This window comes from Linepithema humile, chromosome 4, assembly GCF_040581485.1.
Source record: "Linepithema humile isolate Giens D197 chromosome 4, Lhum_UNIL_v1.0, whole genome shotgun sequence".
NCBI lineage: Eukaryota > Metazoa > Arthropoda > Insecta > Hymenoptera > Formicidae > Linepithema > Linepithema humile.
Genome location: NC_090131.1, coordinates 4,459,912 through 4,487,644, shown reverse-complemented (window position 1 = coordinate 4,487,644; position 27,733 = coordinate 4,459,912). Strand labels below are relative to the sequence as shown.

The 27,733-nt window shown below is 28.4% G+C and overlaps 3 protein-coding genes and 1 long non-coding RNA gene across 10 annotated transcripts in view; 1 reads left to right on the top strand and 3 right to left on the bottom strand.

Moving 5' to 3' along the window:
• Positions 1-446: 446 nt before the first annotated feature.
• Positions 447-5,160, bottom strand: LOC136999397 (runt-related transcription factor 2-like). Its single transcript, XM_067353360.1, has 5 exons — positions 5,019-5,160; positions 4,387-4,487; positions 3,950-3,986; positions 3,058-3,360; positions 447-1,879 (listed from the first exon to the last, which is right to left on the bottom strand). The coding sequence occupies exons 2-5, from the start codon at positions 4,401-4,403 to the stop codon at positions 1,796-1,798; spliced, it is 441 nt and encodes a 146-aa protein (XP_067209461.1). The 5' UTR covers positions 4,404-4,487; positions 5,019-5,160; the 3' UTR covers positions 447-1,795.
• On the bottom strand, positions 4,981-5,797 carry LOC136999278 (glutamate receptor ionotropic, kainate 2-like). Its single transcript, XM_067352887.1, has 2 exons — positions 5,599-5,797; positions 4,981-5,183 (listed from the first exon to the last, which is right to left on the bottom strand). The coding sequence occupies exons 1-2, from the start codon at positions 5,795-5,797 to the stop codon at positions 4,981-4,983; spliced, it is 402 nt and encodes a 133-aa protein (XP_067208988.1).
• Positions 5,798-5,833: 36 nt separating this feature from the next.
• LOC136999396 (glutamate receptor ionotropic, kainate 2-like) overlaps positions 5,834-27,733 on the bottom strand; it is a 157,724-nt gene continuing 135,824 nt past the window's right edge. For both annotated transcript variants that reach the window (XM_067353353.1, XM_067353356.1), the window contains one exon: positions 5,834-6,748. In XM_067353353.1, coding sequence (XP_067209454.1) covers positions 6,521-6,748 — 228 coding nt within the window. In that variant the 3' untranslated portion in view covers positions 5,834-6,520. The remainder of the gene's footprint in view (positions 6,749-27,733) is intronic.
• On the top strand, positions 7,809-25,867 carry LOC136999398 (uncharacterized). 6 transcript variants are annotated; one of them, XR_010889775.1, is made up of 6 exons: positions 7,809-8,510; positions 8,861-9,889; positions 9,985-15,594; positions 15,690-20,590; positions 20,682-25,589; positions 25,679-25,866. It is a non-coding gene; the product is annotated as an uncharacterized lncRNA (long non-coding RNA). The 6 variants fall into 6 exon arrangements; XR_010889774.1 differs by having other exon boundaries at positions 7,809-9,889; positions 9,985-11,178; positions 11,381-15,594; XR_010889778.1 differs by having other exon boundaries at positions 7,809-9,889; positions 9,985-15,482; positions 25,679-25,867.

Below are 27,733 nucleotides of genomic sequence, written 5' to 3'. Positions count from 1 at the left end.
TTTGTTTAATTACCGCGCTAAAATTTAATGATACTTACCGAGTAATATAAGCAAGTAATACAAGTCGATATCAAGGCAGACGTATTTTTTTACGAAGATTTTTTTTATGACACTAAACTGTGCAGACTATCATAAAAATTGATAATTATATTAAGTAGTTATGCATTTTTTTAATTTATATAAATATTACTTATAAAAATATAATTTAATTTTAAATATAAAAACCAAAATCTTTAAATATATAATTGTTATTTTATATTTAGTTAAATAATATATATATTGTATATACATATTTACAAAATATATTTTTTATTAGAATGTTTCTATTAGAATTTATTTAAAAATAGAATTAATATGACGTTATTTTCTTCTAATTTTCATTATTTTTTAAATTATAAATTTCCAATTAATAACTGATGTAGAGATTTAGAAGGAAAACAATGATGCCTGTTCTCTCATCTTACATTTATTCGCCGACTATCAGCATATTACAGCACACATTACATTACACCAAACATCTAAATTGTACTCGATTAGCGCTAACAATTTCTCACTCGTCCACTTTTGCATAAAATACTCCCGATACGAACTTCATTGCTGACTTTTTTTTGCGGCAATATTTACAGACTTTGCAAGTACACACACCTTACATTTTAGGCAGCCTCGTAGACAGAGAACTCATTTAGGGCGTATACTCAAATATTGTTCTGTGCATGGAACGCTTTTGGATCTCGTGTGAGAGTAGTGTGAACGTGCTCGATGGCGAGGATATCGGTGATCGGCATCGTAGATTACATTAGATGGTTCAGTTCTCTGGATGTAGGACGGAAGGATTGTTCATCGTCTATCTGTAGGTTCAGCGTACTACTCTCTTAATTGAACTGATATCGTATCAGTTGAAGTAAAATTGGGTCTAGTGCCATAATCGTTATCTCGAAGCGATCGTTCCGCAAAAATTGAAAACTTGACATAAATAAGGACTGTAAAGATAAAATCTTCAGGGAAAATTATTTCACCAAATTTTTACAATTTTTAAAAAGAGGAATAGAGAATGAATAATTTTCACACACGTTTGTCTTGTACTCTATAAATTTTTTAAATAAATTGCACTTGCATTTATAGTGATATCAATTTCGATGAAAAAATGATTTTGGAAATAAATCAATTTACAGTCCATTTACGCAAAATATTCAATTTGGTGTTAAAACTTGTTGAGAAACAGCGTTAAGTGCTTTTAAAGTATTTAAGTCGCCGTTATAACATCGATCTTGCTCAAATCACGTCGAAGGAAATTTCCTTCGGCACGATCGGAAATTAATATATGTACATGGATTCGCTGCAATTTTTTAATTTAAGATTTTTTCAGTATCCTGGTGATGTTGGATCGTGGTATCGCGACATATTTTAATAAAGCGGCATTCTACCTAAGAACAATTATAACTGTTTTGTAGATTGATTAATCGTACAAAATTTGCGGTCGAGAAAAATCATTTCAGAGCTGCCATTATATCGCTTTATCGACCAATGTCGCGTCGATTTCGCCGAGATTATCAAAAGTGCGAAAAAGCAGCGCATATGGATTTACAAATGTGTTTTAAGCTCTTTTCGCGCATATCGACGACAAAACGTTTTAACGTTTATTAATATTGTGCAAACTTTTCTAAGTGAATGGCGATGCATTCGACATTGTCTATCAACGAATCGATTATAACTGCTTTTCATGACGCGTGATACGCTTTGTACTTATTCTTGGGTTACAACTAATGTCATGATTTGCCTTGCTGGAAATATTCTTCTAATTGCCGTCATAATCGTGCGGCGGTGCGTGATGATGCATGTGGATGTGTGGAGGCAGTTCGACTACGGCCAGGCTGCTTCTCTGTAAAGTTTGAAACAATAATAATTAGCGTACTGCGGCATTATATCTTTCAAAAATTATAAAAATAAATAACCGATTGAAAAATCAAAAATTTTAACATAATATCATATCATATCATCAGTATATTTTTGTCCTTCCTAAATATATAATGTTTTGAGAAATACCACTCTATTTAATATTAAATAATAATTAAATTAATATTTAATCATGTGAGTATTATCTTATTATTATACATAACTTAATTGAACTTTATTTAGCTTATTTAATTTATTTGACATATTTAATTTAATTCATAATAAACCATTTATTAATGTTTTTGAAACTTGTTGCCGGTTCTGTAACTCTATAATCGAAAGGCCAGTATTTCAACAGCAATTACCGTAACTAATCGCATTAATCGCTAAAGCAGTGCGGCTAACGAAACGCTGTTAACAAAATTCAATGAAATTTTGTTAATCCTTTAATTGCTCGCCGATAAAATTTCTACTTCGTAATATTGAATTATACGCTAGGGAAGAATGAAGAGATAATAAATTTCGTGTCTGTCCTAACGGGAAATAAATCCACTCACCGAATACACTGTTAATTAAAGAACATTTGAATGTAATTATGAGTTTAATGAACATGGAAGTATGAAAGCTCGGTGAATATAAAATGTAACAGAATAACGATATGCCGGAGGGAGGGAAATTTCTCCGAGTGAAATTATGACGTAATGCGATGAAGTCGATTTCGGATAAATACAGCCGCAAGTTTTGTATGATAGAATTTACGCATTCGGAAAATTTTTATACATTTATTTTGAATAAATGGTTTACAGATCTAATATTAAAAATAAATGCATTTAATATTTAAGTAACAATATATCTATATTTTATATAACATTCTAAAGCATAAAAATGAATAAAATGCATTTTAACATTCCAGACTGTTTCTTTCTTTAAAGTATGAGATTTCAATGCATTACAATAAAGCTCTAGGCTTACCAAATATTATAATATAATTTATATATAAAAAACATATATGTATAAGTTTTCTATTCATTGAATAAAAAAGTAAATTATTTTTCTTATGTTTTATTAAAGAAGTTTGCAGAGAAAAGAGGCGATTTGATTGATTAAACTGACTTATATATAGAATGACTCGACTTGATTAACGAGCGAGAAGGGAACTTTTACCTGGGACCTCATCCCGTTTATGGGGGTAGCAGTGGGATTATCCGGCGGGTAGCCGATCACGTGCGTAGAGCATTTATCGCAGGTACGTCGTCGTCGAGACGATGCGTGGCAGCGTAAGGCACGGCATAATTCGCGTGCCATCTCCGAGCAGAGTGACTCTTGCTGTTGATTCGACTGTTGCTGCTGTTGATGCTGATGTTGATGCTGGCACTGTTGTTGTTGTTGCTGCTGCTGTTGTTGCACGGCCTGGGAAATTCCCTGCAGAGAGCCGGAGGTGGGCGTCGGAGGAATCGGAGGCCTTTGCTATATCGGCAACGCATAATAATATAATATTCGTATATATTGACGTTGTTATTGAAAAGAATAAAATTAGAAAAGAAAACACATTAAGATCTATCATGATGTATGTACATAATATTAAAGCAAGAAATGCACAAATATGATGTTATCTTTCATAAAATTTTTGAAATTATTGAACAATAAGTTATTAAAGAAACATGAAAAAAAAAATAGAAAATAAGTAACGAGATGTTCATTGCCATCTAATTTGCTTTCACTAGATTTTACTTTAAATTGAGATCCAATTCTTAAAACGTTAAATTTGCCTCAAATTAATTTATTATTTTAAGAATCATGGTTTCATTGATTTTTTTCGAAATTTTCATTAAAAGGAGAATTAACTCGAAACTCTACTTTCTGTTAGTACTGAGACATCTTGTGTATTATATATGGCATACAAAAAAATTATTAGCAGCATTGATTTGCAGAGCATGTAATATAAAAATAATTATTATAAAGAAATTGTGAAGTTCTGCTGAAGCAGACAAATTCGTAAAAAGTTTCTTCGTTGGCGGAACGGATCTTTGTTCGCAATCGGATTTGAGATGCTTACAGTCAAGCGGCATGCTTCAATGGACGATGAGCTCATGCTGATACGACGAAATCCGTAGTATAGCAATGAAACAAAATTCAGAGAATGTCATGCAATGCTTATATCTATGATCATGCGTATCTTTAAATCGTGTCCGGCTAGCAAATCGATCATCTGCCTGAATAGATGTTTTCGGAAATTAAAACACAATCTTTTCGCTTTCTCTTTCGCTACAATGTACAGAGTAGTTGTCATGATTTTTAAGCCACCTGCGATAATTTAAGAAAATGTTACTTAGAAAAGCTTCTTATTCTTTTCAATAAGAGTAGCTTGAAAGTTGAACTCAGAAAGTCGCGAATTTAAATTCCGATGCCGGCGAATGGAATCGTGCAATGTGAATGTACCGACGATTTATTGAAATATATTTCAGAGCTAGTTTTTGAGGTCGATGCACTCACCCGTTCTGCCGATGCATTTCTCCTTGAATTGTAGCAGAACTCGAAAATCGCTATGAGCACGGCAAACGCCAAACCGCAAAGTAAGACCACGAAGACTCCTCCTGAAAAGGAATAAAGCATACAAATTCTTAGGCAAACGCGTGAGATATATTTAATACCGGTGCAGAAATAAAAGTCCGTTAATTTATATTTATATAAATCGTAACTTGAACAATTATGCAAAAATAAACGAGGCAAAATGATGATTTAAAGATTTCGTAGTAAAGAATTTACAGCTGTAATCTAAATATTAATTTGTAACTGATAGAATTTTTAGGATTGATTAAAACGAGCTTTTTATACTCAAACCTTCCAATAGTCAACTGCGAAATGTCTCTAAAAAATGCGCAATTAAATTTGCAGTTATTGGAAAAGTTGGGCAAAGTTAATGGAATAATTGATCGAAGAGCGCGCGGTGCTTTTTGCAGAAAAATTTATGCCCAACGGACATTTTTGCGAGAATAATAAGGTAATGACGATAATAAAAGATGCTCGCGACGATAACAAGGCGTCTTTAAGTTATGACTTTACGACGGAACTCATGGCGCGTATAATTTAGACCTTATGTACTATTCTGGGGGAGAAGCGCTCACCTATGTTGTCGACGCCTAGAGCGTTGGCTTTGCTCTCCTTTCCCTTTTCCGTCTTCATGCAAGTATCCCCGGGACTCTTCCACCATTTGTCATACAACATCTGAATTTCGCCCTTCTCTTGCAATTCCAGAATTGCCAGAGATATTTTGTCCCTCCATGGCGAGCCTGCGGAATTTTTCGGGAGACGTGAACGCCATTGCGCGATAAACGTAGTGAGTAATTTATAAGATTTGTCTACTGGGAAATAAAATTACGCTATTCGCTTTATTCGTGTATTATTTAACATCAAATATAAACAAATTATTTTTAAAACTGTTTAAACACATGGTATAAATATTGAAAATAGCAGACCTTTTTCTCTTTATATCTGAAAATAAAAATAAATTGGCAAATAGCGAATTGAATTGAAAACTTTTTTGGAACAAGTTGTCGATTATAAACGGCTCGCTAAAAATAACAGGATTAAAAAAAAATATCAATATCGATTAATAGGCTTATAGATTGCAATATAAAAGATAGGGATAAAAATTTTCGGGATAAAAATAAATGCCGAATGATCGAAAACTGATCGCTTACTCACCCATGGGCGTGGCAATTCCATATCCCTTGGTGTCCAAAAGACCGCCGATTTGCGTGAGGTTGCAGTCTCTCTGGACGATATAATCCAGCATGGTCGATTCCATTAAAAAGGCGTAGTCGCCTTGAAGAACTCGCTGAATACCCTCCTCGTAAGTCGGAACAAATACCGAAGGCTTCTTGTTCTCCATGAAACGCCACATTTTCTTGTACGTTTCGATCATTGAATCCTTAAGGTAGAATTTTAAATGTACAAACACAGATTGTGCATTCATTATAATATTTGTCATTGTAACATTATTGTAATATCGTGTGTTGTCACATAGATCGGCAAATATTATTTTATAATTAACTACTAAAGAAAGTTTCTCTTTAAACTGGCGCGGAAGACGGAACGTGATAACTCTTCTCCCATCTTTATGCGAACAGAAGTGATTATCATAATAATTGCAAAATAATTACCTTTGTATCGATCGCGCAACTACATCGCGCTATAATTGCCCAATATCAACGGGCCATAAATTTGACACAAACTTGCGATAAAAGGAATATTAGTATACAATAGGGCCGATCTGCATACAAGCTGAACAAGGTATAACTCTTGCGCCATTTAAAAAATATACTTTTTTAACATTTTTTATTACAGAAAAGAGTTTCATTTTTTTGTAGCTTAGAATTATATCAGAAATAATCACATGGTTTTATGAATCCGATTAAAAATGCTGTTGTTAATAATATGTTGCATATTATAAAAATGCATATAAGAAATTATTATACTAATAAAACTAACAAGACGACTAGTGATTTATTGTAGTGATTTTCGAGATCTAAAATATTTTACGCAACCATTCATAAATTAAATTTTTATATGAATGGTATACAGAATAATACTATACACAAATGTATTAATTCTAGCCTCCATCAATTCAGAATAGATGATAAAACACATTAATCACCCTAAAGAAAGTCATGGTGCTTCCACTATCGAGAGTTCCGTATGCGATATCGGTCTGACTGGCGAGATCTTCGGCGTTCTCTATCGGCGTGATCATTCTTTCCACTGTGAGGAAAGCTGCTAGATTTGCGGTGTACGACGAGATGATGATCAAAGTGAAGAACCACCATATGCCGCCCACGATACGTGTGCTCGTAGCCTGAAAGACAAATAATTGCTTTATCAAAAACATATTACAAAAAGTAATGCTTGATTTGATAAAAATTTATTATCGAATTATTCTACACTATACATTTATGTAATAATCTAATCACAAGTTTAAGTAATTTTTATACATTTTTACACGTGAATAACAAAACTTATGTTAAATAGTACTACAAATTGCGACAATGATGATATAATACAATATAAATAATGGCGATAAAATATTATTTCCATTAAACATAGTTATATGTAACAAGTAATTCTTTGTAACTAAAAAAATTAATGGCGCGTATAGTGCGCGCTAGTGTGTCCAGTTTATTAAAATTACTTAATTCATTTTTCTACCATTAAACTTAACATAACTTTTGCCTTCACTCAATATATTTTATATTATTAAAAAATGCTGACATTATTTTGCACACAGACAAATAACTGTCAAAGTGCGTTTTAATAACAATATTCAAACAGAAAAAAATATTAAAATATTAAATAATCTTTATTTTAATAGAAATATTTAAAATTAAATTAAAGCAAATTAAAGCACATTAAAAACTTTTATTATTGAGCAAATAAAAATAGAATAATGTAATACGAAATTTAAACCAATAAATCGGGACAATTTTATAAAGAAAGTCAACGATAATGCCATATCAAAAAATAAATAGTTAAATGCATTCACATAATAATTTTTATGCGATATCTATTGAGTCAATCATATCTATTTACTACTGCAATTAATATATCAATTGCATTTAATGCAGTAGAAATAATAAAAAAAATATGTGTTTTCTTGATATAGTCATATCAATTACTTTGCCATAATTTGAAAGTAATTTTATTTAATATATATAGATAATACATTATATGTGCATTATTTCGTACAAAATATTCGTATAAAAGATACGCGCTGTAACGTTTATTTCACTGAGATGTTATTACTACACATACTGGGCATAAGATGTTACCGCGTGTTTCAATCATTGTTAGCTAGATTTGACCGACGTATCAATATTTACATTTAAATGGAAAATAATTAAGCGTCTTCTTTCGTTCTCTACTCATCGACAGAAAGGTCCTTGTAGCAGTTCTTGTCAGTTCATCGTATTCAGTTACACGCGTCTAGTCACTTCAAACGGACATAATGTCTACATCACTAAAAATTGCAAATAGAAAACATGTGTGGGAATATTATGTAAAACTATCGGATTTTGAAGCACAGTGCAAGTTTTGCGAAAATAAATATACATATTTAAAAGACGCAAACTTAAAAACACATATGGCAATGTATCATATAAAAATTTGGAAATACGAAGAAGAGAAAACAATTATAAAAGGGCCATGGAAGTATTTCAAATATTTAAACAAATCACATTCACAATGCGTTATTTGTGATGCAAGTGTTCTGTCTACATTCGAATCTGTAGGAAATCACTTGAGCGCACATTCTGAAAAACAACGGGAGAATCATACATTTCGAAGTTGGCATTGGAAATATTCAACAAGCAGAGATGATTTTGTAGTAGAGTGTAATATTTGTAATAAGAATGTACCACTTAGTGTTTGCAATTATCTGGATATTCATATAAAAGTGAAACATTTGGACACATTGAATAATACGCAAGAAACACGTGACACAGCTGGTTCATCAGAACGCGTTTCATCACTTCAAACGGACGCAACGTCTAAGTCACTAACTATTGTAACTAAAATGCATGTGTGGAAATATTATGTAAAACTGCCGAATTTTAAAGTGCAGTGTAAGTTTTGTGAAAACAAATATAATTATATACGCACTTCAAATTTCTCTTTACATATAGCAAAATGGCATAGAAAAATTTTTAAATACGAACAAGAGAGAAAACTAATAAAATTGCCATGGATGTATTTCAAGTATTTAAACAAATCATATTCACAGTGTATTATTTGTGACGCAAATGTTCTGTCTATATCCAAATCTGTAGAAAATCATTTGAATTCACATTCTGAAAAACAAAAAAAAAATCATATCCTTTGCAGTTGCTCATATAAATATTGTACAAAAAAAAATGATTTTGTGGTAGAGTGTAATATTTGTAATAAGAATGTACCTCTTTGTGTTCGTACTCAGCTGGACACTCATATAAAAGTAAAACATTGGGACAAATTGAAAAATACGCAAAAAACAAATGACACAGTTGGTCCATCAGAATGCGTTTCATCACTTCAAACGGACACAACGTCTAAGTCACTAACTGTTGTAAATAAAAAGCATCTGTGGAAATATTATATAAAACTGCCGAATTTTGAAGCGCAATGCATGTTTTGTGAAAAAAAATATTATTATATAACCATTAAAAATTACCAAAATCATTTTATAAGACATCATAGAAAAATTTGGAAATACGAACAAGAGAAAAAACTAATAAAATTGCCATGGATGTATTTCAAGTATTTAAACAAATTATATTCACAATGTATTATTTGTAATGCAAATGTTCGATCTACATCTGAATCTATAGAAAATCACTTGAGTTCGCATTCTGAAAAACAACAAAGGAATCATATCCTTCGCAGTTGGCCATATAAATATTTGACAAAAAGAGATGATTTTGTAGTGGAGTGTAATATTTGTTACAAGAATTTCGATGTTGGAATTAATCGCGTGCTGATTTATCATATAAAAAGAAAACATTCAAACAAATTAAAAAATACAAATTGAAGAAACATGACACAGTTGGTTCGTCAGAACGCGTTTCATCACTTCAAACGGACTGTCTAACCATTGAAAAATTGTTATATATTGTTAACGAAATGTCCACCTTAGGTTTTACATATAAAAAAATGCATGTGAAAATTTTAAGTCTGGAACAAAAATACCAAAGTTTACGTGGATCATCAAAATATATTCTAAATATTTCAACTCATTACAATTGTGATGAAAACATTTTATCTGAAATTTAAAAGATCCCTCGAATTCTACGGAACAGTTACATTTCAAAGTTGGCTCGGAAATGGAAATACGGTACCAAAAGTGACGGTTTTGAAGTAGAGTATAATATTTGTCCCTAACACATATTCGTAGATATTAGAACTCATTTAAATGACTATATAAAAGATGCATATTATTTGGCAAGCTAACGAAATTGAATAAGAAAATGTCCGTAAATTTTATTGATACTATTGTTAATATTATTATAATAATAATTAATTTTAAATTACATTAATTATTATGTATAACTATTGTTCATATAGATTTATCGAGAAGTTGACAATGGGAAATGATGGAAACGGCGTCCAACTAACATCACAACCAGCAACAATGACAATCTTAATTTAAACGATTTTAATTTATTAAAAGATATATACAAGAAAAGTAGAATACTCGTATATAATTCTGACGTACAATTATTTGTTTTATGTTTATAAAATTATGAATATGATTATAAATCTACGTTTTCTAGAAAACAAAGTTACATTTTTTAATTTATTAACTATAATTTTAAATTTTATTATGTACTATGTTTTAAATTTATAAACTATATTCTTAACTTTATTTATTGAAACGATTTAATGAAATAACCATCGACTTCTCTGCAAAAACAAAAATATCAATTTACAGTATAATTTAGTTTCAAATATTTATGTTTTATATAATTTTTTTTATGTATTTTGATGCATGTTTAAAATTTTTTATATATTTTCATTATTTTTTGTAGTCTATATAGTGCCAATTTCTTATTATAATTTTTGTAAAAGTCTCCGAATGTAATACATTAATTGTCGGTAAAATATATCAGTTTAAATTCTAAAATTAAGTTTGTTCAAGAAATGTTTATGTGATACATGATGCGTTCATAATAAATAAATCATCAAATATCTCAAATAAATTCATCATAAGAGAGTGTCGTTTTATTATTTAAGGATATCATTTTTATGATTTGTACGGTTTGCAGTAAATGCAGGTTGTTTTCCTTTTTATTTCATTCATTTTTTTATCGGAATGCGTCAATTTTTCTGTCAATGTTATTCACAAAAACACGAATAGAATCACAATCGAAAACTCATTGATCAAACACTTTCCGATCGAAATTTTCGAGGTTATATAATACGTGCTGCTGAATTAATTTGTTATCTTTGTCTAAATTTTTTTGAAATATCATATAATAGTAAAAATTTGCGGTTAAGATGCAACTCGTAATAACATTTCAAAATTACATTAACGTTAATTTTCCATCACGTTGGAGATCCGCTACTTTCTTACGTCTTTTCTATATATTCCAGCCGTTTCAGGAATTATCGTGTTTCATTGCGGTGAATGGAATCCTCAATGTTTGAAAACTAATTCAAAAGCTGAAGTCTGCAAATGAAAACTGGAAATTTCTCTGATAGAAACGTCCGTGTTCTTCGCTAAGAAGATGGCAAAGCGGAAGATTCTGAAGATGTCAGGTAGATAATCGCTCCAAGTAGAAGCAATATGCCTAATAGTATCAATATTTGGATAATAGTTTAGGATAAAAAATTACTTCATATTTATCGTCGAAAATATTTATAATGTCATATCACAAAAATTGAAATCAAGCAGTAATATCATTTTGTGATCGTGATCGTTTCATTCATTAATTATTATGTATAACTATTGTTCATATAGATTTATCGAGAAGTTGACAATGGGAAATGATGGTAACGGCGTCCAAGTAACATCACAACCAGCAATAATGGCAGTCTTAATTTTAACGATTTTAATTTATTAAAAGATATATACAAGAAAAGTGGTGTACTCGTATATAGTTCTGACGTACAATTATTTGTTTTATGTTTATAAAATTATGAATATGATTATAAATCTACGTTTACTAGAAAACAAAGTTACATTTTTTAATTTATTAACTATAATTATAAATTTTATTATGTACTATGTTTTAAATTTATAAACTATATTCTTAATTCTATTTATTGAAACGACTTAATGAAATAATCATCGATTTCTGTGTAAAGAGAAAAATACTGACAATTTAAACTATAATTTAGTTTCACATAGTTAACTTTTATATACTTTTTTATGTATTTTTCCACATTGTTGAAATGTTTTATGTATTTGCATTATTTTTTGTACTTTATGTAATGTGAATTTCTTTTAACTTCTGTAAAAGTTTCCGAACGTAATATTGTACATTAATTGTCGGTGAAATATATCAGTTTGAATTTTCAAATTAAGTATCTTCGAGAAATGTTTATGTGATACATGATGCATTCATCATAAATAAATCATCATATAAATCAAATAAATTCATGATAAGAGAGACCCATTTTATTATTTAAAGGAATCATTTCTACATATGATTTATACAGTTTGCAGTAAATGCAGGTTGTTCTACTTTTTATTTCATTCATTGTTTTATCGGAATGAATCATTATTTTACATATAATTTATACGGTTTGCGGTTATTATTTTGTGTTTTACAGAAAATATTCAGTGTCTTCTTTGACACATTTCCGAATTCTTTGTTTAAATCATTTCTAAAGTCAAAAACATAACTCCATTGGTTTGATATAAATGCTCACTAGAAATTCGGTCCGATTATTTATTCTCTAATTATTCTACACTATACATTCATGTAATAACCTAACCACAAGTTTATGTACTTGTAATATATTTTTGCACGTGAATAACAGTACTTGTGTTAAATAGTACTACAAATTGCGACAATAATAATATAATAATATATATAATAAATAATGGCGAAAATTATTGAAGGCAAAATATTATTTTTATTAAATATAATTAAAATAAATAATCTTTGTAACTAAAAAAATTAATGGTGCGTATAGTGCGCGCTGGTGCGTCCAGTTTAATAAAATTACTTAGTGCATTTCTCTACCATGAAAGTTATCAAAACTTTTGTCTTCACCCAATATATTTTATATTATTTAAAAAATGTCAAAATTATTTTTGTACACAGACGTATAACTCTGTCACAAAATGCGTTTTAATAAAAATATTTCATCAAAATAAAATATTAAAATAATCTTAATTTCAATACGTATTTAAGATTAAATTAAAGCAAGTAAAAGCACATTAAAAACTGTTATTATTGAAGAAATAAAAATAGAATAATGTAATACGAAATTTAAACCTATAAATTGGGACATTTTTGTAAAGAAAGTCGACGTTAATGCCATATCTAAAAATAAATCAGGTGGTTAAATGCAATCACATAATAATTTTTATGCGATATCTATTGAATCAATCATATATATTTACTTCTGCAATCAGTATATTAATTGCATTTAATGCAGTACAATTTAAAAAAAAATACGCGTGTTTCTTGATATAATCATATTATGTTCTCGAATATTGCCATAATTTGAAAGTGATTTTATTAAATACATATAAATAATATATCATATGTGCGATATTTCTCACAAAATATTCGTGTCAAAGATACGCACTGTAACATCTATTTCGCTGAGATGTTATTAATACACGTAGAAAATTTTACATAAAAAATTACTATGTACGTTAGTAGCCGCAAACCATGAAGAAATTATAAAAATTTTTATTATGTTTTTCACATGTGAAAAATAGTAAAAATTTTCGGTTTGCAGCTTCGTGGTCCGCGGTTAATGTCGTACATAGTAATTTTTGATATAAAACTTCCTCCGTGTATACATACTCGGCATGAGATATTACGCGTGTTTTAATCATTGTTAGCTAGATTTGACCGACGTATCAATATTTACATTTAAATGGAAAATAATTAAGCGTCTTCTTTCGTTCTCTACTCATCGATAGAAAGGTCCTTGTATCAGTTCTTGTTAGTTCATCGTATTCAGTTACACGCGTCTAGTCACTTCAAACGGACATAATGTCTACATCAGTAAAAATTACAAATAAAAAACATGTGTGGGAATATTATGTAAAACTATCGGATTTTGAAGCACAGTGCAAGCTTTGCGAAAATAAATATACATATTTAAAACACGCAAACTTAAAAACACATATGGCAATGTATCATATAAAAATTTGGAAATACGAAGAAGAGAAAACAGTTATAAAAGGGCCATGGAAGTATTTCAAATATTTAAACAAATCACATTCACAATGCGTTATTTGTGATGCAAGTGTTCTGTCTACATTCGAATCTGTAGGAAATCACTTGAGCGCACATTCTGAAAAACAACGGGAGAATCATACATTTCGAAGTTGGCATTGGAAATATTCAACAAGGAGAGATGATTTTGTAGTGGAGTGTAATATTTGTAATAAGAATGTATCACTTAGTGTTCGCAATTATCTGGATATTCATATAAAAGTGAAACATTTGGGCACATTGAATAATACGCAAGAAAAACGTGACACAGCTGGTTCATCAGAACGCGTTTCATCACTTCAAACGGACGCAACGTCTAAGTCACTAACTATTGTAAATAAAATGCATGTGTGGAAATATTATGTAAAACTGCTGAATTTTAAAGTGCAGTGTAAGTTTTGTGAAAACAAATATAATTATATACGCACTTCAAATTTCTCTTTACATATAACAAAATGGCATAGAAAAATTTTTAAATACGAACAAGAGAGAAAACTAATAAAATTGCCATGGATGTATTTCAAGTATTTAAATAAATCATATTCACAGTGTATTATTTGTGACGCAAATGTTCTGTCTATATCCAAATCTGTAGAAAATCATTTGAATTTACATTCTGAAAAACAACGAAAAAATCATATCCTTTGCAGTTGGTCATATAAATATTGTACAAAAAAAGATGATTTTGCGGTGGAGTGTAATATTTGTAATAAAAATGTACCTCTTTATATTCATAGTCATCTGGACACTCATATAAAAATGAAACATTGGGACAAATTAAAAAATACGCAAAAAACAGGTGATACAGTTGGTTCGTCAGAACGTGTATCATCACTTCAAACGAACACAACGTCTAAGTCACTAACTATTGTAAATAAAAAGCATCTGTGGAAATATTATATAAAACTGCCGAATTTTGAAGCGCAGTGCATGTTTTGCAAAAAAAAATATCATTATACCAGCGTTAAAAAATTCCAAATGCATTTTGCAAGTCATCATAAAAAAATTTGGAAATACGAACAAGAGAGAAAACTAATAAAATTGCCATGGATGTATTTCAAGTATTTAAACAAATTATATTCACAATGTATTATTTGTAATGCAAATGTTCGATCTACATCTGAATCTATAGAAAATCACTTGAGTTCGCATTCTGAAAAACAACAAAGGAATCATATCCTTCGCAGTTGGCCATATAAATATTTGACAAAAAGAGATGATTTTGTAGTGGAGTGTAATATTTGTTACAAGAATTTCGCTGTTGAAATTAATCGCATGCTGATTTATCATATAAAAAGAACACATTTGGACAAATTAAAAAATACAAATTGAAGAAACATGACACAGTTGGTTCGTTAGAACGCGTTTCATCACTTCAAACGGACTGTCTAACCATTGAAAGATTGTTATATATTGTTAACGAAATGTCCACCTTAGGTTTTACATATAAAAAAATGCATGTGAAAATTTTAAGTCTGGAACAAAAATACCAAAGTTTACGTGGATCATCAAAATATATTCTAAATACTCTCAACTCATTACAATTGTGATGAAAACATTTTATCTGAAATTTAAAAGATCACTCGAATTCTACGGAACAGTTACATTTCAAAGTTGGCTCGGAAATGGAAATACGGTACCAAAAGTGACGGTTTTGAAGTAGAGTATAATATTTGTCCCTAACACATATTCGTAGATATTAGAACTCATTTAAATGACTATATAAAAGATGCATATTATTTGGCAAGCTAACGAAATTGAATAAGAAAATGTCCGTAAATTTTATTGATACTATTGTTAATATTATTATAATAATAATTAATTTTAAATTACATTAATTATTATGTATAACTATTGTTCATATAGATTTATCGAGAAGTTGACAATGGGAAATGATGGAAACGGCGTCCAACTAACATCACAACCAGCAACAATGACAATCTTAATTTAAACGATTTTAATTTATTAAAAGATATATACAAGAAAAGTAGAATACTCGTATATAGTTCTGACGTACAATTATTTGTTTCATGTTTATAAAATTATGAATATGATTATAAATCTTCGTTTTCTAGAAAACAAAGTTACATTTTTTAATTTATTAACTATAATTTTAAATTATATTATGTACTATGTTTTAAATTTATAAACTATATTCTTAACTTTATTTATTGAAACAATTTAATGAAATGGCCATCGACTTCTCTGCAAAAACAAAAATATCAATTTACAGTATAATTTAGTTTCAAATATTTATGTTTTATATAATTTTTTTATGTATTTTGACGCATGTTTAAAATTTTTTATATATTTTTATTATTTTTTGTAGTCTATATAGTGCCAATTTCTTATTATAATTTTTGTAAAAGTCTCCGAATATAATACATTAATTGTCGGTAATATATATCAGTTTAAATTCTAAAATTAAGTTTGTTCAAGGAATGTTTATGTGATACATGATGCGTTCATAATAAATAAATCATCAAATATCTCAAATAAATTCATCATAAGAAAGTGTCGTTTTATTATTTAAGGGTATTATTTTTATGATTTGTACGGTTTGCAGTAAATGCAGGTTGTTTTCCTTTTTATTTCATTTTTTATTTTATCGGAATGCGTCAATTTTTCTGTCAATGTTATTCACAAAAACACGAATAGAATCACAATCGAAAACTCATTGATCAAACACTTTCCGATCGAAATTTTCGAAGTTATATAATAGGTGCTGAATTAATTTGTTATCTTTGTCCGAATTTTTTAAAAATATCATATAATAGTAAAAACTGCGGTATAATAGTAATTGCGGTTAAGATGCAACTCGTAATAACATTTCAAAATTACATTAACGTTAATTTTCCATCACGTTGGAGATCCGCTTTCTCACGTCTTTTCTATATATTCCAGCCGTTTCAGGAATTATCGTGTTTCATTGCGGTGAATGGAATCCTCAATGTTTGAAAACTAATTCAAAAGCTGAAGTCTGCAAATGAAAACTGGAAATTTCTCTGATAGAAACGTCCGTGTTCTTCGCTATGAAGATTGCAAAGCGGAAGATTCTGAAGATGTCAGATAAATAATCGCTCCAAGTAGAAGCAATATGCCTAATAGTATCAATATTTGGATAATAGTTTAGGATAAAAAATTACTTCATATTTATCGTCAAAAATATTTATAATGTCATATCACAAAAATTGAAATCAAGCAATAATATCATTTTGTGATCGTTTCATTCATTAGCATGAAATGTGACAATGTACTATACATTATACGAGTGCACTATTATGAGGGTTAGTATCGGAATTATTGCGTATATTATTAAACGTAGATAAGAGTGGATTAAATAAGCTTGTCGATGAAATTAATTGCACTGTTTATCAGTATCCTATCTTAAAAAAAACATAGAAGATTTACAATGTTGCCTTTTTTTCCGCGATACTAAACTCATTGCTTAAACATTCATTTTTACATATCATTTAAACGGCTTGCGGTTATTGTTTTGTGTTTTATAAAAAATATTCCAAAGCATCTTCTTATATACATTTCCGAATGCTTTGTTCAAATCATTTCTGAAATCAAAGACGTAACTTTATTGGTTTAATATAAATGCTCACTAGAAATTCGGTCTGATTATATATTTTCCAATTATTCTAGACAATACATTTATGTAATAATCTAATCACAAGTTTATGTATTTTTAATATATTTTTACACGTGAATAACAAAACTTGTGTTAAATAGTGCTACAAATTGTGACAATAATGATATAATAATGTATAAATAATGGTAATAAAATATTATTTTTATAAAATAAAGTAAAATAAATAATTCTTTGTAACTAAAAAAATAAAAGGCGCGTATAGTGCGCGCTAGTGTGTCCAGTTTAATAAAATTACTTAGTTCATTTCTCTACCATGTACTTAACATGTAACTTAACATAACTTTTGCCTTCACTCGATATATTTTATGTTATAAAAAATGCCGAAATTATTTTTGCACACAGACAAATAGCTCTGACAAAGTGCGTTTGAATAAAAATATTCAAACAAAATAAAATATTAAATAAAATATTAAATAAAATTAAATAATATATTAAATAAAATATTAAAATAATCTTCATTTTAATACGAGTATTTAAAATTACATTAAAACAAATTAAAGCACAATAAAAACTGTTATTATTGAACAAATAAGAATAGAGTAATGTAATACAAAATTTAAACTAATAAATCAAGGCATTTTTCTACAAAAAACGACGATAATGCCATATCTGAAAATACATCAGATAATTAAACGCATACACATAAAAATTTTTTATGTGATATCTATTGTGTCAATCATATCTATTTATTTCTGCCATCAGTATAATTGCACTTAAAGCAGTATAAATAATTTTAAAAAATACGCAATTCCATGATATAATCATATCAATTTCTCTGATATAGCCATAATTTGAAAGTAATTTTATTCAATACATATAAATAATATGTTATATGTACATTATTTCTTACAAAATATTCGTATAACAGATACGCGCTGTAACGTCTATTTCCCTGAGATGATATTACTATACATACTCGGCATGAGATGTTACCGCGTGTTGTCAACGTTGTTAGCTAGATTTGACCGACGTACCAATATTTACATTCAAGTGAAAAATAATTATGCGTCTTTTTTCGTTCTCTACTAGACTCATCGACAGGAAGGTTCTTGTATTAATTCTTGTCAGTTCATCGTATTCAGTTACACGCGTCTAGTCACTTCAAACGGACATAATGTCTACATCACTAAAAATTGCAAATAAAAAGCATGTGTGGGAATATTATGTGAAACTATCGGATTTTGAAGCACAGTGCAAGTTTTGCGAAAATAAATATACATATATAAGAGACGCAAACTTAAAAATACATATGGCAGCGCATTTAAAAATTTGGAAATATGAAGAAGAGAAAACAATTACAAAAGGGCCATGGAAGTATTTCAAATATTTAAACAAATCACATTCACAATGCGTTATTTGTGATGCAAGTGTTCTGTCTACATTCGAATCTGTAGGAAATCACTTGAGCGCACATTCTGAAAAACAACGGGAGAATCATACATTTCGAAGTTGGCATTGGAAATATTCAACAAGCAGAGATGATTTTGTAGTGGAGTGTAATATTTGTAATAAGAATGTACGACTTAGTGTTCGCAGGTATCTGGATATTCATATAAAAGTGAAACATTTGGACACATTGAATAATACGCAAGAAACACGTGACAAAGCTGGATCGTCAGAACGTGTTTCATCACTTCAAACGGACGCAACGTCTAAGTCACTAACTATTGCAACTAAAATGCATGTGTGGAAATATTATGTAAAACTGCCGAATTCTAAAGTGCAGTGTAAGTTTTGTGAAAACAAATATAATTATATAAACACTAAAAATTTCTCTTTACATATAGCAAAATGGCATAAAAAAATTTGGAAATACGAACAAGAGAGAAAACTAATAAAATTGCCATGGATGTATTTCAAGTATTTAAACAAATCATATTCACAGTGTATTATTTGTGACGCAAATGTTCTGTCTATATCCAAATCTGTAGAAAATCATTTGAATTTACATTCTGAAAAACAACGAAAAAATCATATCCTTTGCAGTTGGTTATATAATTATTGTACAAAAAAAGATGATTTTGTGGTGGAGTGTAATATTTGTAATAAGAATGTATCACTTAGTGTTCGCAATTATCTGGATATTCATATAAAAGTGAAACATTTGGGCACATTGAATAATACGCAAGAAACACGTGACACAGCTGGTTCATCAGAACGCGTTTCATCACTTCAAACGAACACAACGTCTAAGTCACTAACTATTGTAAATAAAAAGCATCTGTGGAAATATTATATAAAACTGCCGAATTTTGAAGCGCAATGCATGTTTTGTGAAAAAAAATATTATTATATAACCATTAAAAATTACCAAAATCATTTTATAAAACATCATAGAAAAATTTGGAAATACGAACAAGAGAAAAAACTAATAAAATTGCCATGGATGTATTTCAAGTATTTAAACAAATTATATTCACAATGTATTATCTGTAATGCAAATGTTCGATCTACATCTGAATCTGTAGAAAATCACTTGAGTTCGCATTCTGAAAAACAACAAAAGAATCATATCCTTCGCAGTTGGCCATATAAATATTTGACAAAAAGAGATGATTTTGTAGTGGAGTGTAATATTTGTTACAAGAATTTCGCTGTTGAAATTAATCGCGTGCTGATTGATCATATAAAAAGAACACATTCGGTCAAATTGAAAAATACAAATTGAAGAAACACATGACACAGTTGGTTCGTCAGAACGCGTTTCATCACTTCAAACGGACTGTCTATACCATTGAAAGATTGTTATATATTGTTAACGAAATGTCCACCTTAGGTTTTACATATAAAAAAATGCATGTGAAAATTTTAAGTCTGGAACAAAAATACCAAAGTTTACGTGGATCATCAAAATATATTCTAAATATTTCAACTCATTACAATTGTGATGAAAACATTTTATCTGAAATTTAAAAGATCACTCGAATTCTACGGAACAGTTACATTTCAAAGTTGGCTCGGAAATGGAAATACAGTACCAAAAGTGACGGTTTTGAAGTAGAGTATAATATTTGTCACTAACACATATTCGTAGATATTAAAACTCATTTAAATGACTATATAAAAGATGCATATTATTTGGCAAGCTAACTAAATTGAATAAGAAAATGTAAATTTTATTGATACTATTGTTAATATTATTATAATAATAATTAATTTTAAATTACATTAATTATTATGTATAACTATTGTTCATATAGATTTATCGAGAAGTTGACAATGGGAAATGATGGAAACGGCGTCCAAGTAACATCACAACCAGCAATAATGGCAGTCTTAATTTTAACGATTTTAATTTATTAAAAGATATATACAAGAAATGTGGTGTACTCGTATATAGTTCTGACGTACAATTATTTGTTTATGTTTATAAAATTATGAATATGATTATAAATCTACGTTTTCTAGAAAACAAAGTTACATTTTTTAATTTATTAACTATAATTTTAAATTATATTATGTACTATGTTTTAAATTTATAAACTATATTCTTAACTTTATTTATTGAAACGATTTAATGAAATGACCATCGACTTCTCTGTAAAAACAAAAATATCAATTTACAGTATAATTTAATTTCAAATATTTATGTTTTATATAATTTTTTTATGTATTTTGACGCATGTTTAAAATTTTTTATATATTTTCATTATTTTTTGTAGTCTATATAGTGCCAATTTCTTATTATAATTTTTGTAAAAGTCTCCGAATGTAATACATTAATTGTCGGTAAAATATATCAGTTTAAATTCTAAAATTAAGTTTGTTCAAAAAATGTTTATGTGATACATGATGCGTTCATAATAAATAAATCATCAAATATCTCAAATAAATTCATCATAAGAGAGTGTCGTTTTATTATTTAAGGGTATTATTTTTATGATTTGTACGGTTTGCAGTAAATGCAGGTTGTTTTCCTTTTTATTTCATTTTTTATTTTATCGGAATGCGTCAATTTTTCTGTCAATGTTATTCACAAAAACACGAATAAAATCACAATCGAAAACTCATTGATCAAACATTTTCCGATCGAAATTTTCGAAGTTATATAATAGGTGCTGCTGAATTCATTTGTTATCTTTGTCCAAATTTCTTTAAAATATTATATAATAGTAAAAACTGCGGTATAATAGTAATTGCGGTTAAGATGCAACTCGTAATAACATTTCAAAATTACATTAACGTTAATTTTCCATCACGTTGGAGATCCGCTACTTTCTCACGTCTTTTCTATATATTCCAGCCGTTTCAGGAATTATCGTGTTTCATTGCGGTGAATGGAATCCTCAATGTTTGAAAACTAATTCAAAAGCTGAAGTCTGCAAATGAAAACTGGAAATTTCTCTGATAGAAACGTCCGTGTTCTTCGCTAAGAAGATTGCAAAGCGGAAGATTCTGAAGATGTCAGGTAGATAATCGCTCCAAGTAGAAGCAATATGCCTAATAGTATCAATATTTGGATAATAGTTTAGGATAAAAAATTACTTCATATTTATCGTCGAAAATATTTATAATGTCATATCACAAAAATTGAAATCAAGCAGTAATATCATTTTGTGATCGTGATCGTTTCATTCATTAGCATGAAATGTGACAATGTACTATGCATTATACGAGTGCACTAATATGAGAGTTATTATCGGAATTATAGCGTATATTATTAAACGTAAATAAGAGTGGATTAAATAAGCTTGTTGATGAAATTAATTGCACTGTTTATCAGTATCCTATCTCAAAAAAGACATAGAAGATTTTCATTGTTGCCTTTTCTCCCGCGATACTAAACTCATTGCTTAAACATTCATTTTAACATATCATTTAAACGGCTTGCGATTACTGTTTTGTCTTTTATAAAGAATATTCCAAAGCATCTTCTTATATACATTTCCGAATGCTTTGTTCAAATCATTTCTGAAATCAAAGACGTAACTTTATTGGTTTAATATAAATGCTCACTAGAAATTCGGTCCGATTATATATTTTCCAATTATTCTGGACAATACATTTATGTAATAATTTAATCACAAGTTTATGTATTTTTAATATATTTTTACACGTGAATAACAAAACTTGTGTTAAATAGTGCTACAAATTGTGACAATAATGATATAATAATGTATAAATAATGGTGATAAAATATTATTTTTATTAAACAAAGTAAAATAAATAATTCTTTGTAACTAAAAAAAAAGGCGCGTATAGTGCGCGCTAGTGTGTCCAGTTTAATAACATTACCTAGTTCATTTTTCTACCATGAAACTTAACATAACTTTTGCCTTCACTCGATATATTTTATATTATAAAAAATGCCGAAATTATTTTTGCACAGACAAATAGCTCTGTCAAAGTGCGTTTTAATAAAAATATTCAAACAAAATAAAATATTAAATAAAATATTAAAATAATCTTCATTTTAATACGAGTATTTAAGATTAAATTGAAGCAAATTAAAGCACATTAAAAACTGTTATTAAAGAACAATTAAGAATAGAATGATGTAATACGAAATTTAAACCAATAAATCGTGGCATTTTTGTACAAAAAGTAGATGATAATGCCATATCAGAAAAAAAATAAGATAATTAAACGCATACACATAAAAATTTTTTATGTAATATCTATTGTGTCAATCATATCTATTTATTTCTGTAATCAGTATATCAATTGCACTTAATGCAGTATAAATCATTTTTAAAAATACGCGTTTCCTTGATATAGTCATATCAATTTCCCTGATATAGCCATAATTTAAAAGTAATTTTATTTAATACATATAAATAACATATTATATGTGCATTATTTCGTACAAAATATTCGTATAAAAGATACGCGCTGTAACATCTATTTCACTGAGATGTTATTACTACACATACTAGGCATAAGATGTTACCGCGTGTTTCAATCATTGTTAGCTAGATTTGACCGACGTAACAATATTTACATTCAAGTGGAAAATAATTATGTGTCCTCTTTCGATCTTTACTAGACTCATCGACAGAAAGGTTCTTGTATTAGTTCTTGTTAGTTCATCGTATTCAGTTACACGCGTCTAGTCACTTCAAACGGACATAATGTCTACATCAGTAAAAATTGCACATAAAAAGCATGTGTGGGAATATTATGTGAAACTATCGGATTTTGAAGCACAGTGCAAGTTTTGCGAAAATAAATATACATATATAATAGACACAAACTTAAAAAAACATATTGCACGGCTTCATATAAAAGTTTGGAAATACGAAGAAGAGAAAACAGTTATAAAAGGGCCATGGATGAATTTCAAATATTTAAACAAATCATATTCACAATGCGTTATTTGTGATGCAAGTGTTCTGTCTACATACGAATCTGTAGGAAATCACTTGAGTGCACATTCTGAAAAACAATGGGAGAATCATACATTTCGAAGTTGGCCATGGAAATATATGACAAGGAGAGATGATTTTGTAGTGGAATGTAATATTTGTAATAAGAATTTATCACTTACTGTTAGGGATCATCTGGATGTTCATATAAAAGTGAAACATTGGGACAAATTGAAAAATACGCGTAAAACAAATGACACAGTTGGTTCATCAGAATGCGTTTCATCACTTCAAACGGACACAACGTCGAAGTCACTAACTATTGTAACTAAAAAGCATGTGTGGAAATATTATGTAAAACTATCGGATTTTAAAGTGCAGTGTAAGTTTTGTGAAAACAAATATAATTATATAAAAACTAAAAATTTCTATGAACACATAACAAGATGTCATAAAACAATTTTGAAATACGAACAAGAGAGAAAACTAATAAAACTGCCATGGATGTATTTCAAGTACTTAAACAAATCACATTCACAGTGTATTATTTGTGACGCAAATGTTCTATCTACATCCGAATCTGTCGAAAATCATTTAAATTCACATTCTGAAAAACAACGAAAAAATCATATCCTTTGCAGTTGGCCATATAAATATTGTACAAAAATGGATGATTTTGTGGTGGAGTGTAATATTTGTAATAAGAATTTATCACTTACTGTTAGGGATCATCTGGATGTTCATATAAAAGTGAAACATTGGGACAAATTGAAAAATACGCGTAAAACAAATGACACAGTTGGTTCATCAGAATGCGTTTCATCACTTCAAACGGACACAACGTCGAAGTCACTAACTATTGTAAATAAAAAGCATCTGTGGAAATATTATGTCAAACTGCCGAATTTCAAAGCGCAGTGCATGTTTTGCGAAAAAAAATATTATTATATACATATTTCAAATTTTCAAATGCATTTTGTAACAAATCATAGAAAAATTTTTAAATACGAACAAGAGAGAAAACTAATAAAATTGCCATGGATGTATTTCAAATATTCAAACAAATTATATTCGCAATGTATTATCTGTAATGCAAATGTACGATCTACATCTGAATCTATAGAAAATCACTTGAGTTCGCATTCTGAAAAACATCGAAAGAATCATATCCTTCGCAGTTGGGCATATAAATATTTGACAAAAAAAAATGATTTTGTAGTGGAGTGTAATATTTGTTACAAGAATTTCGCTGTTGAAATTAATCGCGTGCTGATTGATCATATAAAAAGAACACATTCGGTCAAATTGAAAAATACAAATTGAAGAAACACATGACACAGTTGGTTCGTCAGAACGCGTTTCATCACTTCAAACGGACTGTCTATACCATTGAAAGGTTGTTTTATATTGTTAACAAAATGTCCACCTTACTTTTTACATATCAAAAAATGCATGTAGAAATTTTTAGTCTTCAACAAAAATACTAAAGTGTACACGGATCATCAAGATATATTTTATATATTTCAACTGCGTAAAATTGTAATGAAAACATTTTATCTGAAAGTTTAGAAAATCACTCGCATTCTAAGGAACAGTTAAAAAAGCATACATTTCAGAGATGGCTATAAAAATACTGTACCGAAAGTAATGTTTTGAAGTAGAATGTAATATTTGTCACTGATACATATATATATATATATATATATATATATATATATATTCGTTGCTACAAGACTTAATTAAATGACTATATTAAAAATGAACAGCATTTGACAAGCTAACTAAATAGAAAAAAAATTCTCCGTAAGTTTTATTCATATTATTGTTAATATTATTATGTATAATTAATTTTACATTATATTAATTATTATGTATAATTATTGTTTATATAGATTTATCCAGAAATTGACAATGGGAAATGAAGGTAACGGCGTCCAAGTAACATCACAACCAGCAATAATTGCAGTCTTAATTTTAACGATTTTAATTTATTAAAAGATATATACAAGAAAAGTGGTGTACCTAAATAGTTCTGACGTATAATTATTTGTTCTACGTTTATAAAATTATAAATATGATTATAAATCTACGTTTAATAGAAAACAAAGTTACATTTTTTAATTAACTATATTAACTATAATTGACTATAATCATAAATTTTATTATGTAGTATGTTTTACATTTATAAACTATATTCTCAATTTTATATTTAATTAAAACAATTTAATGAAATAATCATCGACTTCTCTGTAAAAACAAAAATATCGACAACTTACAGTATAATTTAGTTTCAAATATTTAAGTTTTATATAATTTTTTATGTATTTTGACGCATGTTTAAAATTTTTTATATATTTTCATTATTTTTTGTACTCTATATAGTGCCAATTTCTTATTATAACTTTTGTAAGAGTCTCCGAATGTAATACATTAGTTGTCCGTGAAATATATCAGTTTAAATTCTAAAATTATGTTTGTTCAAGAAATGTTTATGTGATACGTGATGCTTCAACATAAATAAATCATCATATAAATTAAATTAATTCATCATAAAAAAGTGTCATTTTATTATTTAAAGGTATCATTTTTACATATGATTAATACGGTTTGCAGTAAATGCAGGTTGTTTTACTTTTTACTTTATTCATTATTTTATCGGAATGAGTCAATTTTTCTGTCAATGTTATTAACAAAAACACAAATAAAATCACAATCAAAATCTCATTCATCACAAACTGTCCAATCGGAATTTTCGAAATTATATAATATGTGCTGCTAAATGAATTTGTTATTGTTCCAATTTTTTTGAAATATTAAATAATAGTAAAAATTTTAGTCTTTTTATTATTGATACTATTAAACAGCAATGTCTTATGGTTAAGCTGCAGCTTGTAATAACATTTCAAAACTACATTAACGTTAATTTCCCATCACGTTGGAGATCCGCTACTTTTTAACGAAATTATTGCGTATATTATAACATGTAAATAAAAGCGGAATAGATAAACTTGTTAATGAAATTAATTCCAGTGTTAATCAATATCTTATCATAAAAAAGGCATAAAAGATTTTCATTGTTGCCTTTTTTTCTGTGATACTAATCTCTTTGCTTAAACATTAATGTTTAAATATCATTTAAACGGCTTGCGGTTACTGTTTTATGTTTTATAAAAAATATTCAAAATGTCTTGATAGATACATTTCCGAATTCTTTGTTTAAATCATTTATGAAGTCAAAGACGTTACTCTATTGGTTTAATATAAATGCTCACTAGAAATTCGATCTGATTATTTATTTTCCAATTATTCTAAACTATACATTTATGTAATAACCTAATCACAAGTTTACGTAATTTTAATATATTTTTACACGTGAATAACGGGACTTGTGTTAAATAGTACTACAAACTGCGACAATGATGATATAATAATATATAAATAATGGTGATAAAACATTATTTTTATTAAACACAAAATAAATTCTTTGTAACTAAAAAAATGAATTGCGTGTATAGTGCGCGCTAGTGAATCCAGTTTAATAAAATTACTTAGTTTATTTCTCTGTCATGAAACTTATCATAAATTTTCTTCAGCCTTCACTCACACACACACACAATATATTTTGTATTATTAAAAAATGCCAAAATTATTTTGCACACAGACGAATAACTGTCAAAGTGCGTTTTAATAAAAATATTCAAATATATATATATATAAAGTAAAATATTAAAATATTAAATAATACTCATTTTAATACGAGTATTTAAGATTAAATTAAAGCACATTTAAAACTGTTATCATTGTACAAATAAGAATAAAATGATATAATACGAAATTTAAACCAATAAATCGAGACATTTTTATAAAAACAGTCGACAATAATGCCATATCAGAAAATAAATCTGGTAATTAAATGCATACACATAATAATTTTTATGCGATATCTA

Excerpts from the sequence above, each read along its gene's own strand:
- LOC136999397 (XM_067353360.1), bottom strand. Across the intron at positions 3,361-3,949 it reads TTGAAGCATGCCGCTTGACT|CAAAGGCCTCCGATTCCTCC; the intron begins GTAAGCATCTCA and ends TTGCCGATATAG. Across the intron at positions 1,880-3,057 it reads TAAACGGGATGAGGTCCCAG|AGAAGCAGCCTGGCCGTAGT; the intron begins GTAAAAGTTCCC and ends CAAACTTTACAG.
- LOC136999278 (XM_067352887.1), bottom strand. The coding sequence starts at position 5,797 with ATGTGGCGTTTCATGGAGAACAAGAAGCCTTCGGTATTTGTTCCGACT. Across the intron at positions 5,184-5,598 it reads TGGAATTGCCACGCCCATGG|GCTCGCCATGGAGGGACAAA; the intron begins GTGAGTAAGCGA and ends AAAATTCCGCAG.